This window comes from Candoia aspera, chromosome 2 (genome assembly GCF_035149785.1).
Source record: "Candoia aspera isolate rCanAsp1 chromosome 2, rCanAsp1.hap2, whole genome shotgun sequence".
Lineage (NCBI taxonomy): Eukaryota > Metazoa > Chordata > Lepidosauria > Squamata > Boidae > Candoia > Candoia aspera.
The window spans coordinates 559,350-572,272 of record NC_086154.1 but is presented as its reverse complement, the minus strand read 5'-3'; the positions used below and the strand labels follow the sequence as shown (position 1 = coordinate 572,272).

Sequence of the window (12,923 nt, the reverse complement as noted above, 5' to 3'; positions counted from 1 at the left end):
TGCAACAGGTTTTTCTTAATTTCATTTCACTTGATTTGGGTCCAACAAACTTCCCCCTCCCTCCTCCTAGGGGCGTCTTGAGGGAGCAACAGCCCTCCAGGGTGGGCCACTGCTACGGAAGGCATTGGAGCTTTTCCCACTGGGGCGGATTGGGGCCCTTCCCCCCCCCCCCAATGGTGGGACATTGAGGGGATCGGGCAGTGGTCTCACAGGACACCCCACCTCTCCCCCAGGGAGCCACATCAGGAAAGTAGAGGGGGGCTAAGAAAGGCCCTCCCAGCTCCCCCTCCCAGTGGGCCCTCCAGAGGCCATCCATCAGCCTCTGTAGCAGGTCTCCGCCCCTCCCCCTCCCCACGTGGGTCCCTCCTCCAGTCGCGGCTGTAAGCGATGAGCTCGGGACTCCCTCCTGACGGCCTCCTATTATTCATGTATCTTTTCAGGCCTGCAGCAGCTCACTGGGAAGTTCTGCTGATAGCCACAAAGGTATAGTTAGCCTTTCTCAAACTAACATTTTCCATTTTTTTTCCTCTCCTCCCTCATCTCTAATACTGAGACATTTAACTAAAAAGAATCAGTCCAGAAATGAAATACTCAACTTTTCAGCTGGATGTCCAATGGGAGATGAGAAGTGAAATTCAAGCCTTCTCTACACTCATCAACTTCTGCCTCATGTGAATTTCCTTGTGTCTGTTAAGGCAGGAATTTTGTGTGAAGCACCGTCCACAGTCTGGGCATTTGAATGGTTTCTCTCCTACGTGTAAACCTACATGATTTATAAGGACAGACCTAGTACTGAAACCTTTCCCACAATCTGGACACTCATACGGTTTCTCTCCTGTGTGAGTCCTCTGGTGTATCACCAGGCTGGAATTGTGACTAAAACTTTTCCCACAATCCACACACTCATACGGCTTCTCTCCTGTGTGAGTCCTCTGGTGTATCACCAGGTCGGAATTCCGGATGAAACTTTTCCCACAATCCAGACACTCATACGGCTTCTCTCCTGTGTGAGTCCTCTGGTGTATCACCAGGTCGGAATTCCGGATGAAACCTTTCCCACAATCTGGACACTCATACGGTTTCTCTCCTGTGTGAGTCCTCTTGTGATTCACTAGGCTGGAATTCTGACTGAAACTTTTCCCACAATCCGGACACTCATACGGTTTCTCTCCTGTGTGAGTCCTCTGGTGTATCACCAGGTGGGAATTCTGACTGAAACTTTTCCCACAATCCAGACATTCATAAGGTTTCTCTCCTGTGTGAGTCCTCTGGTGTATCACCAGGTGGGAATTCTGACTGAAACTTTTCCCACAATCCAGACATTCATACGGTTTCTCTCCTGTGTGAGTCCTCTGGTGTATTACAAGGTTGGAATTCACACTGAAACTTTTCCCACAATGAAGACACTCATACAGTCTCTCTCCTGTGTGAATCCTCTGGTGTATCACCAGGTCAGTGCTCCGACTGAATCTTTTCCCACAATCTGGACACTTACGCAGTTTCTCCCCGGTGTGAGTCCTCTTGTGGTTCACCAGGTTGGCATGGTTGCTAAAGCTTTTGCCACATCGAGAACACTGGTAGGGATTCTCGCTGGTGTGGGTCCTCTTGTGCATGATTAGCTGTGGTGTGCAATCTGTGCTGATATTCTTTGATTCTCAAGGAGATCAAAGCTATTTCTGATCCCTTGCGTGGTGGTCCTTCGATTCGAGAGACTGTTTCCTTCCTCGCAGGGTGAGGCTTGCCTGACTGTCTGCCCCACGTGGCCATCCAAGTCTCCTCTTCCTCCCCACTGACTTCCAGATAGTTCCCTCTTTTTCTGAATTTGGAAATTATCATCCTTGACCTTTTCATGTAGCTATTGAATTCCGCATATTCAAGTTTTTCCAGCTCAAAAACCCTCTCCTCCTGTTTTTCTCTCCCTCGACTGTCCCCTGCTGGGGAAGAAGAGTTTTGGGGTTCTCTGGAGAAAGTGGAGAAGATTTGGTTGCTGGCTTGATTTGCTTTCGTTTTTAAAGCTGGTTGTGATTCTCGGTTGTCCAGCAGGCTCTTTTTGGCATCCTTTTTGCCTATAAGAGTCACATAATAGTGTTACTTTCATTATTATCTACAAAACGGCTGCACAGCACGTGCAAACAACAACAAAAAAGCATAGGTTGCAATGAAAAAGGGAAAGTGCCAGAAGGGCAGATCAACCTCTAACATTCATTATGGCTCATTTGCCACATAGAAGACCAGCGAGAGCCGAGTTCGAATCCTGGAATTCGCTCTCCGAACCTGCGACCGCCGCAGAAGGGCGCGCACCGGCCTCGAGGCGCGCAGCACCGGCGAACGCCGTCCGGGGCGGGGCGGGGCGGGGCGGGGGGGCGCCGGCAGCGCTGGCGGAGCTCCCCTCTGGCCCCGCCCCGCGGAGGGCCCGGAACACCCCCGGCGCACCCCCCCCAGCCGCCCGCCCGCCCGCCCCCGCTCACCTCCCGCGGCTGCGGCGGCTGCTCCGGCCCGGCCAGACCGCGTGGCGACCCTTCAACTGCTGCCCCCAGGCCGGAGCCGGAACAGGAAGTGCCCCTTGCCCTCCTCTCCTCCGACGTCCCCTCTAGCCGTCTAGTCCTCTATCGCTGTAGTGCCCCCGCCCCCGCCCCCGCCCCTTGGCTGTCGCCCAGCAACCGCAGACGCCGCTGCCGGACCGAGGCTTCCTGGGCGGGCGTCGCTCAGCCCGAGAGCGCCATCTAGCGCCGCGGGGCTGCAACGTCCGCTCGTCCGGCCTCCCCCGAAGGCGTGGGCGGGGCCGTGGCTGGACTCCGGGCCGCCCCGCCCCTTTCGACCCCGCGGCCGCCCCGACGGACGCCCCGCGACCCTCCACCCCGGCCTGTCCCTTCGGCGAGGGGGGAAGTCTTTATTATTTATTCACAGTCATTTGGAGTCCAGCAACTTCTAAATCCAGCAAACAGGGAAATAAACAAGTAAAGGACACAAGCTAGCAATTATAATCATGATTCAATGTTTAAACCAAGATATAAACCACAATCATATGGAATGATTTAGGTACTTTTTCCTCTGCCTTGAGAAAAAGCTGATTCAAAGGCCAAGAAATATTGTTAAGCCAATTTTTGGGGTCTGTGAGAAACCCCCCCCCTTGAAACCACCTTTTTCGCCACAGGCTCAGCTTCACCTTCAGCCAAATTGCTTCCGTCTTCAAAGCTGGAATGTTCCTGATTTGGGGGGCAGAATTTTTTAAAAAATACATTAAAACAGATTCACGTGATAAGAAACACATCCAACATTCATTAAACCCTGAAGCCATGGAGTGTTTAATGTAGGGTAGCCTGATTCTCTGTTCCAAATTTCTAGCACATCGCCCACATTTCTTTTTGTAATTTTAATTTTTTGTCTAAAAATAAGTTTGTTTATCAATTGATAGGGCTTCAGTGGCCAAGCATTGTGCAGATCAAGTGTTTTAACTGCACCTGTTGCCGTTTGGCCTTTTCAAGGAAATTATATTTGTTTGGTAAAAACTCAAGAACTGTTAATCTGAGCCCAAGTTTTCCAAAAATACTGTGTTACCACAGAATTAAATATGCTGTTTCTTCCGTAAGAGGAAAATGGCCACCGTCCTGAGAGAGAAAGTCATTTAACAGGGAGATCCTGGGCATTTGCTCCTTCTGGAAATAACTGAATATCAATCTAAGCAAATATTTGTAGCTCAGGGTTGAACTGTGGAGTCCTTGATGCTCTCTGAGCCTTGTTGTTTTCTTGCAGATGTTTCATTGCCAGACTAGGCAACATCTTCAGTGCGAAGGAGTGGGAATGAAACATCTGGCAATGAAACATCTGCAAGAAAACAAGGCTCAGAGAGCACCAATAACTGATTATTTCGGGGGAACCAACAGAGACTTTGCTCTCCACATACACAGTTTGGGGGCAAAACTCATTTTCGCCCCTTAATTCTTGCCTGTAAAATTAGGAGGATTTTCATCTGCCTGATAATATAGCATAATAGTTTAGAAAATAAATAGATCATATTCTCTTAAATTTCAGAGATACTGCGTGAAATGTTCTTAAACACCAAGGAGGAAATTATCCTGGTGATAATAATCCCCAAATTTTCAATACCTTCTGGACAATATTCAAAATGGATTTTTCCCTACAACCAACACAACATTCTTCTCATCTGGCATAATATTTGACAATGCTAATTCATATTCTCACAATATTTACCAAAGAACCTCATCACTTTTACTAATTTCTCTAGTGATCTTTGACAGGCAGTGAAACACCCCAAAGATCACCTGCAAATTGCTTCAGTTCCTGAGTTTGTCTTATGAGGCACCTCAAGGCTTCCAGCCTCCCTCTTAAACGTTCCTCCTTCTTGGGTTTCACGCCGTGTTTTAATTTCAGTGAAATGGAGCTTTATAAGCTGCCCAAACACCCCCAAAGCATGTTCTCCTTGAATTTTTTGTTCTGTTCTGTAATTTCACCATCTGGTTCAGGGGCCTTTCTGGATTCCACCAGATCAAGAGAATTACAGATTTTTGTTATTTTCTGAGTTTAGCCTATCTGCTGACTGCATGACCAAAATTTCTGGAAAATTTGCTGTATTTTGAAAAGCCTTTATCTCCCACTAGTAGATCCAGATAATACAATTTACAGTGTTTGACAAAATTCAAAACACTGACCATGAATTTCATTGTAATTAGTAAAATTTGTTCTTTAGGAGTCTCTCATCAAAGGTATTATTTTTACTTCATTGACAATGTTTCAAAGAGAGGCCAATAATTCTCCTAGCTCCAATACCTTTGTTTCTTTTGTTTTAATTTTCTTACTGCTCCTTTTTGTTCCTTGAGTCTGTTTTGGTGAACATTCTGTCCCTCTTTACTTCACCATCCTGCATGGAGAAGGGGGCATCGCCCGGGCTGGCAAGACCCTCCCTGTATGCAGAGCCAGAACGGACCCCCTGGAGGAAGCTAGCCTGATCCTCCTGCTCATGCTGGGCTCCTTCTCCATCTCCCTCCCAGAGCTGCGTTCCTCCAACTCCGCCAGGAGCAAACTCTGGACAGGGGCTGTGGGGGCTGTGCTTGGGGGGGCCTTCCTGGCTGTGCGCTCTCCCTGTACCTGAAGAGCAAGAAAGGTGAGTCTTCGGGGCTGGATAAAGAGATATGGGGAGGGGATCATCTAGGGAGGCATCTCACAAAGATGGCATAGAAGGTCTTCTTGGACCCCCCAGTCCCAAGGCTGGTGGCTCCACTGAGTAATCACAGGTCCTCCAATGGCACTAAACTGTTGGAGATCCTGGCAAATCCAGCATGCCTCATTAGCATATGGATGGTTGCTCTAGGATGCAAACTCTTTGTGCTTCTGAGAAAGCTGTTTGTTGCCACTCCCACTTCGTCTCTCTCTCTTCCTCCTTCTTCCACCAGGGGCTGAGCACGCGGCTGTGTGCTGCTCCATCTCTGGGCACCATGCTGTGGGCCTGGAATTACCCCTTTCTTCCATGCAGCTCTTAGCAGCTATATGCCTAGAGATCACTAAGTATAGGGAAAGAATAGAAGAAACAAGGAACATAAGAGTAATTGAGATCCAAGATGGCAACCGGGGCAAAGACGCTGACTGCGGCTCTCTAGGGGCGTGGATTCTGCCTCTATGAGCCCCCACAAACCCTGCTCTTAGCTCCTAGCTCAGTTGAGGGGGTTGAGGGGGGAATTGGTAGGCTTCCCAATAAAATCGGGTTGGAACTGGAGATGGGTGGAATCCCCCCTCCCGAATGAAGTGGCAGACATTTGTCAGCGGAGGACTCTGGCGGTGGCGGCAGCGACATACCTGGGTAGACTTGAACGGACCTCCCGTGGACCCTGGTGGACCCTGGTGGATTACGGTGGCCCCCAGTGGATACCCCTGGACGGGCTGGGCTGTGCCCCATGACAGACTGGGCAGCTTTGGCAAGGTGGTGGAAGACGACAGGCCTCGTGGACAAAGCCTCCTGTCTGGAGTTTGTGCCAGCAGCGGTGAGCATGGATTTTATAGCCGTGGAGATTCTGGGCAACTCCCAAGGAGTAAGCAGAGAGATGTAGTGTGCCAGGCTTTGGGGCAATGACGGGCTCCGGGGAAGCTCCTGTGGACCTAGGTGAGGGGCAATGGCCTTGGAGGCTGCCATGCTTTTTGCTTGAGGCGAAGGGCCTAGGTGGAAGACCGGCCTTGATGGCAAAGTGGATATCAATGCTGCGGACTGAGGCCTGGTGTGGTGACGGACTTGGGGGAAGTGTGAAGGACTGGAGGGTAGAGCGGTTTTGGGAGAAGTCCCATGGTTTTTAAGATCATAAGGGTTCCGGGGGGAAAGGGGAGGATTGCTCATCCCCATTATATTAGGCAGCAGAGGGTTGGGGTCCCTTGGTGTGAGTGAGGCACTCCCCCCATAGGTGAGAGACACGGGAGGAGGTTAGGGTTGGCTGTTGGTATGTAAGTCTATCCACCCCTGAGTTAGAGACAGGTGGTGGTTAGGAGTGGCTGGTGTGTCCCACCTCTACTAGTGAGAGAGGTCGAGGGGGGGGCACAGTAAGGGTGTGGTTGGTGGTGGTGACCCGACAGTGCTGAGAGCAGAAGCTGGTGCACTGGGGGGATTTGCCACTGCCCAAGGTGGATGGTGTGTGAGAGGATGGATATATGGGGAAAGGGACCCTTGGTTACGCCCAGGACTTCCAGAGGTCTGGGAGTGAAGGCTACTGGACTAGGAAACTCGGGGGGGCTGTGGCGCGTGCTATCCGATTGAGGTGGTGACGGATCGGGGATGTTATGATGGGACCCGGAGGGCAGGCCAACTTTGGGGAAGACACCCCCTCTATTAATTACTGGTGGTGTGTTCCGGCCCTCTGTGGTCATACCCAGGCCCTGGACAGCAGATCCTTGTGAGCCCTGGTCTCCGGCTTTTGCTCCTTAATGCCAGGTCAGTGAACAAGGCCCCCCTCATATGTGATTTAATCACAGAGGAGGGAGCAGACCTGGCACGTATCACCGAGACCTGGCTGGGCTCAGAAGGGGGAGTGGCCCTCTCTGAGATGTGCCTGGCCAGGTTTCAAGTGTGGCACCAGCCGAGACACCAGGGCAGGGGAGGAGGGGTGGCAGTTGTCATCAGAGAATCTTTAGTGGCCTTCAGGGGCTCTGCTCTGCAAGTGGCCGGTTGTGAGACCCTGTTCTTCAGGCTGGGTTCCCGAGAACAGTTGGGGGTATTGCTACTGTACCAGCCTCCCTGCTGCATAGCAACCTCTCTGCCTAAGCTGCTGGAGGCTGTCTCGGGGTTGGCAGTGGAGTTCCCCAGGCTTATGGTTCTGGGGGACTTCAACCTGCCATCCCTGGGACATGCCTCGGAGACGGCTCAGGAGTTCATGGCTACCATGGCAGCTATGGACCTGTCCCAGATTATTCGGGACCCAACTCGAGACAGTGGTCACACCCTGGACTTGGTTTTCTTGTTGGAGTAGTGGCAATGAGATCTGAGGGGAGAGTTAGTCTGTCCCCATTGTCATGGTCAGACCACGCCCTGGTGCCCCTGAGATTCTATTGTGCCACCCCACTCCGCAGGGAGGCAGGACCCATTCGATTGGTCTGCCCCTGGCGACTGATGGACCTGGTAGGGTTTCAGAGGGAGCTGGGAGTTATTCCCGAGGACCTGCTGCATGGTCCAGCGGAGGTCCTAGCCATGGCCTGGAATAGGGCCACGGCCGGGGCCTTGGACAGGATTGTGCCTGTGCGACTTCTCTTGCCTTGTTCAACCCGTCATTCCCTGTGGTTTAGGGAGGAGTTGAGAGTCTTGAAGAGGGTTAAGAGATGTCTGGAGCACCGCTAGAGGAAGACGAAGATTGAATCTGCCCGAACACAAGCTAGAGCTACTATTAAGGCCTACCTTGTGGTGGTAAGGGTGGTGAAACGTGAGCATTTCTCCGCTCTTATTGCATCTGCAGAATGTCACCCAACGGCCCTCTTTAAGATTGTTCAATCTCTTCTGGGTCAGGTAGACTCAGTGACCCACTTACAGGGCCGTTTGGAAGAGTTTTCAAAGCATCTGCAGGATAAAATTGTTCAGATCCATTCTAAGTTGGACTCTAAGCATGAAGTGGAGTCTGGGGAGATGCCAGGGGAATGTACTTACCCTGTTATCTGGGAATGGTTTGATCCTGTTGGGCCTGAGGAAGTAGACAGGATCCTCTGAACTGTAAATGCAACCACATGTCATCTTGACCCATGCCCTTCCTGGCTGATAAAATCAGCCTGGGAGGTGACTTGTGGCTGGGTCCAGGTGATGGAGTGCTCAATCAACACAACACCCATATCTCCACAAAGCCAAATGTCTACGGAGCTGTAGTTATCCCTTCTCTCCTATAGGGATGGGAGTCCAGGACTCTGCACTGAAGGCACATCAAGCAACTGCAGAAATTTCACATGCGTGCCCTCCACTCTATCCTCAGCAATCATTGGCAAGACTGTCTCCAACCTGGAGGTCTTGGATCACACAGGGTCCACCAGCATTGAGTCTCTGATTATTGATCAGAGCCCAGATGCGGTGGGTGGGACACGCCATCAGAATGGGTGACCACCATGTGCCTCACCAGTTCCTCCATGGCGTACTGGAGTCCGGGAAGAGGCCTCTAGGCCATCCACGCAAGTGCTACAGAGACGCTGCGAAGGAAACCCTCCACCACCACATCCAGCTGAGAGAAGTAGGAGCTGCAGCTACTGACAGAACCGTCTGGCATGCCCTGTGCCATGCAGCTTCTGCTGGCTTTGAAGACCAGCGCCACCAAAGACTGATAGAAAACCATGAGCGGAAACCAAATCACACCCAGAGATGCTATCTCTTGATGGTGCTGGGACATGGATGCCGGCAGCACAGGAGATTCGGCGGTGATGGGACCTGGGGGAGATCGACGGTGCAGCGAGCCTTGAGTGGCTGCTAGAGCTGCAGCAGGAGCTGCAGTCAGAGTAGCCCAGCACAGCAGACCTTGAGTGGCCAGGGCCATGGCCAGAGTTTGTGGCTGGGAAGCACGCTTGAACTCCCTGGACAAGCTGGAGGATGGTGACCCACGCTGTCAATCGTGGGGAGCAGCGGATGCTGGGGAATGCCGGCGGTGCTGTGGACGCAGGCGAAAGGTTGTCTCCTCCTGTGGTAAGTTGGGGGAGTCGACAGGAGCCACATGGCCGCAAACTGGCCTTGAGGATACATCAGGTGTAGGTGACAGATTGGTTCCAGCTATGCTGACAGCGCAAGTGGTCTAAGGTCAAGCTCGATGAATGTGGACACCGACGGTGCAGCAGGCCTGGGGAGTGGTGACGTGACCAGCACAGCCCCTGGATAACTGGACTGAGCGGGTATCCAGCACTCTGCAGAAGAACTGGTCCGTGGGCATGAATTCCGACTTTAATAGCTGAATCCTTGGGTCTTAACTTTGGCCACCCCACCCCCCCAACCTTTTAGTCATCATCAGTCATCTTTAACCTTGTGAAGATCCCTCCAGGTGTATGGGGTACTCCCTCCAGGCGTGAGAGGGAGTACGGGTTATTGGTTGAGAAGGATTGTATGGACACACTCGCCCCCTGTCAGGAATGCCTAAGACTAAATAAAAAGACTCAGACTTCAAAGCAAGTTTAAGTTCTGGCTTTTATTCAGAATAGAATGCACACCAGTAGAAAGCTGAGAGTGAGGAAAGCGCGCCCAAAGTGGTTTTAAATAGTCTTGTGCCAAACAGCGCTTCACCCCCACACTCCCCGGGTGGGTGTCATGGGTTCTACCAAGTGGCAGGTCATCAAGGCTTGCTAGGTGAGAGGTCGTCCAGTCCCCTTTGCCCCAGGCATCGCCCCATTTGTCTTCCTGCGAGGTAATGGTCCATTACCGGGCGATTAGACCTCAATATTCCTCGAAAGCCCGGGCATGCCCTTCCGATCCTCGCCCTGATCGTTTCCTCGACAATGGTGTAAATGGCCGATTGCCGGGTGATAAGATCTTGTTGCCTATTTGAGTTCCCCAAACCCATTACCCTCTTTGTCTAGTTTATCGCCTGCCCTTCTTCAGTCATTGATACGTATCCATGTTTTGTCATGCGAACCGTTACGATGTCACAAACATCGCAACGGTGATCATGACATACCGCCCCCCCTGAAGAAAATCAAGCCGAGGGCTTGGAGGGATATGCAACATGGAAGTTGCGGATTAGTTTGGGGGCCTGAATGTCGTGGGCAGCGACCCACTCAGGGTGGGGGAAGTGTTTCCAGCGCACTAAGTATTTGAGAGAGCCACGAAGCTTGCGGGAGTCGAGGACCCCCTTGACTTCGAAGTGCTGCTGTCCGTCGATCATGACGGGTGGAGGGGGGGAGTGCGTGGATGCCACCAGGAGGGGTCACTGGCCGGCTTGAGTAAACTGCAATGGAACACGGGGTGCAGCCGCTTCAGGTTATGAGGTAGATCCAAGCGCACCGTGACCGGGTTCACAATTTGTATAACCTGAAAGGGGCCAATAAATTTGGGGGCCAGTTTCTTAGAAGGCTGAGGTGATTTGATAAATTTAGTGGAGAGATAAACCAGGTCCCCTACTCGAAAAGGCGGCTGATGGCGCCTGTGTTTGTCAGCCTGAAGTTTGTATGAGGTCTGTGCCTCATTGAGGACGTCTTTAATGACAGGCCAGGAGTCTGCGAGTTTAGCACTCCAATCACAGGCCGCCACTATCGGAGACGGGGGCTGTGGGAGCTCGGGAATGGGAACGGAAGTCCCGGCCCGATACCACCCTGAAGGGGGTTTGTCCCGTGCTTTGATGCATAGCGTTATTGTATGCTACCTCCGCGAAAGGAAGGTACTTCCCAGTCGTCCTGATGGTAGTTGATGTAGGAGCGGAGGAATTGTTCATGGGTGGCATTGAGGATCTCAGTGGATCCGTCAGTCTGGGGATGCCAGGAGTTGACAGTGCTTGCTCTGTGCCAATTAGTTTCAAAAACGCCCACCAAAACCGTGAGGTAAATTGTGTGCCCCTATCGGTCACCAAGCGAGAGGGGCATCCGTGAAGGCAGTACACGTGCACCAAAAAGAGCTTCGCCAGCTGTTGTGCCGACAGGATGGAGGCACAGGGGATAAAGTGAGCTTGTTTGGAGAAGTAGTCCTTGACTACCCAAATGACTGTTTTCTTTTGACTGGGTGGTAAATCTACGATGAAATCCATAGAGATTTCATCCCAAGGCCGTGAAGGGTTAGCCATGGGCTGCAGCAGCCCCTGTGGTTTACTGGATGGTCGCTTAGACATTGCGCAAACCGGGTAGGATGCCACATATGCTTTGACATCCTTCCTCAGCGAGGGCCACCAAAATTGGCGTCAGGTCAAGTGGAGGGATTTGAGGAACCCGAAATGACCAGCCTGCTTGCTGTCATGAGACCAGCTGAGGATAGCTGATTGTTGCGAGTCAGGAACATATAGATGTCCTTCCACCCAGGCGAGGTCTTGTTCCATTGAAACCTTGGCAGGGTTAGCAAGGAGCCAGGGGTCAGACTGTAATGCGTGGGCAAACTCTGCACGCAGCCCACCCGGCAGCTGTGGTTGCCTGTGGCCCGGAGCGGGCTGTGCCGGAGTTGTTCGCGGGGGTGGGGAGTTTGTTCCCGAGCGCGGCTCCGGGTGACAGCGGCCAAACCCAATTGAGACTCGGAGAGCACAGTCCCCACATCGGAGGCAGGCTCCACGTCCTGGGGCAGTCGGAAAAGTGCATCTGCCAAAAAATTCTTCTTCCCCAGAATAAACTTCAGCTGAAAGTTAAAACGGCTGAAAAATTGAGCCCAGCGAATCTGCTTAGGGCTGAGGTGCCTGGGCGTGCGGAGCGCCTTGAGGTTGTGGTGGTCTGTCCAGATCTCAAAAGGGCAAGTCTCCCCTTCCAACAGATGATGCCAAGCTTCCAGTGCCGCTTGCACTGCAAATGCCTCTTTTTCCCAGACATGCCAGCGCCTCTCTGTCTCGGAAAATTTCCAGGAGAGATAGGCACATGGCTTCAGGAGTCCAGCAGAATCCTTTTGTAACAGGATAGCCCCAACTGAAAAATCAGAGGCATCAGCCTGAACGACAAAAGGCCGTTCGGGGTCGGGATGGGATAAAATTGGCTCCGCTGTAAAGAGAGCTTTCAACCAGTCGAAAGCAACCTGACATGCGGGAGTCCAATTGAGCATGGCCCCTGGGTTTTTTACCTTGCGCGTCTCCCTGACACCTTTGGTCCACAGCAAATCAGTCAAGGGTAGGGCAATTTCTGCGAACCCTTTTGCGAAGGATCTGTAGAAATTTGCAAATCCTAGGAAGCTTTGGAGCTGGCGCCGGGTGCGCAGGCGCTCCCAGCTCAAAACAGCCTGAACCTTAGCAGGGTCCATCTCGATGCCCTTATCTGAAATCCTGTAGCCTAAGTAATCCAGGCACGACTTGTGGAATTCGCGCTTGGAAAGCTTAGCATAAAGTTTAGTGTGCCGGAGCTTGGTGAGAACCTGTCTTACCAATTTTTTGTGTTCTCTCTCAGTTTTGGAGTATATCAGGACATCGTCCAGATAGACCAGTACCCCTTTAAACAAATGGTCATGCAGGACCTCATTGATTAGTTGCATAAAAACCCCCGGAGCCCCTGCAAGACCAAACGGCAGTACCTTATATTGGAAGGAGCCCAAGGGACAGTTAAAAGCTGTTTTCCATTCGTCCCCCTCCCTGATGCGAATGCGGTAATACGCCTCGCAGAGGTCAAGTTTGGAAAAGACCTTTCCAGTCGACAAGTGTGCCAACATGTCTTTCACGAGGGGGAGGGTGTACTTGTTTGATAAGGAAGCGGAATTTAACCCGCGATAGTCTGTACACAGTCTTAGGGTATCATCCTTCTTTTCGCGGAAGAGAACGGGCGCTCCAACCAGTGAGTTTGCCAGTTCGATGAAGCCC

General features: G+C 51.9%; 3 protein-coding genes across 4 annotated transcripts in view; 2 read left to right on the top strand and 1 right to left on the bottom strand.

The window, feature by feature from the left end:
• LOC134492005 (H-2 class II histocompatibility antigen, E-S beta chain-like) overlaps positions 1-5,130 on the top strand; it is a 148,912-nt gene extending 143,782 nt beyond the window's left edge. The window contains exon 4 of the mRNA XM_063296129.1: positions 5,010-5,130. Coding sequence (XP_063152199.1) covers positions 5,010-5,110 — 101 coding nt within the window. The 3' untranslated portion in view covers positions 5,111-5,130. The remainder of the gene's footprint in view (positions 1-5,009) is intronic.
• LOC134491980 (zinc finger and SCAN domain-containing protein 2-like) overlaps positions 1-12,923 on the top strand; it is a 305,728-nt gene that overhangs the window by 246,140 nt on the left and 46,665 nt on the right. The gene's annotated exons all lie outside the window — the stretch shown is intronic.
• The window catches only part of LOC134491977 (zinc finger protein 850-like), a 68,418-nt gene that overhangs the window by 20,227 nt on the left and 35,268 nt on the right, over positions 1-12,923 (bottom strand). Inside the window, exons 2-3 of one of the 2 annotated variants that reach the window (XM_063296084.1) lie at positions 2,584-2,590; positions 434-1,619 (exon numbers count right to left, since the gene is read on the bottom strand). The exons of the other annotated variant lie outside the window; for it this stretch is intronic. Coding sequence (XP_063152154.1) covers positions 636-1,619; positions 2,584-2,590 — 991 coding nt within the window. The 3' untranslated portion in view covers positions 434-635. Of the gene's footprint in view, positions 1-433; positions 1,620-2,583; positions 2,591-12,923 lie in introns of those variants that run through there. 2 annotated transcript variants of the gene reach the window in all.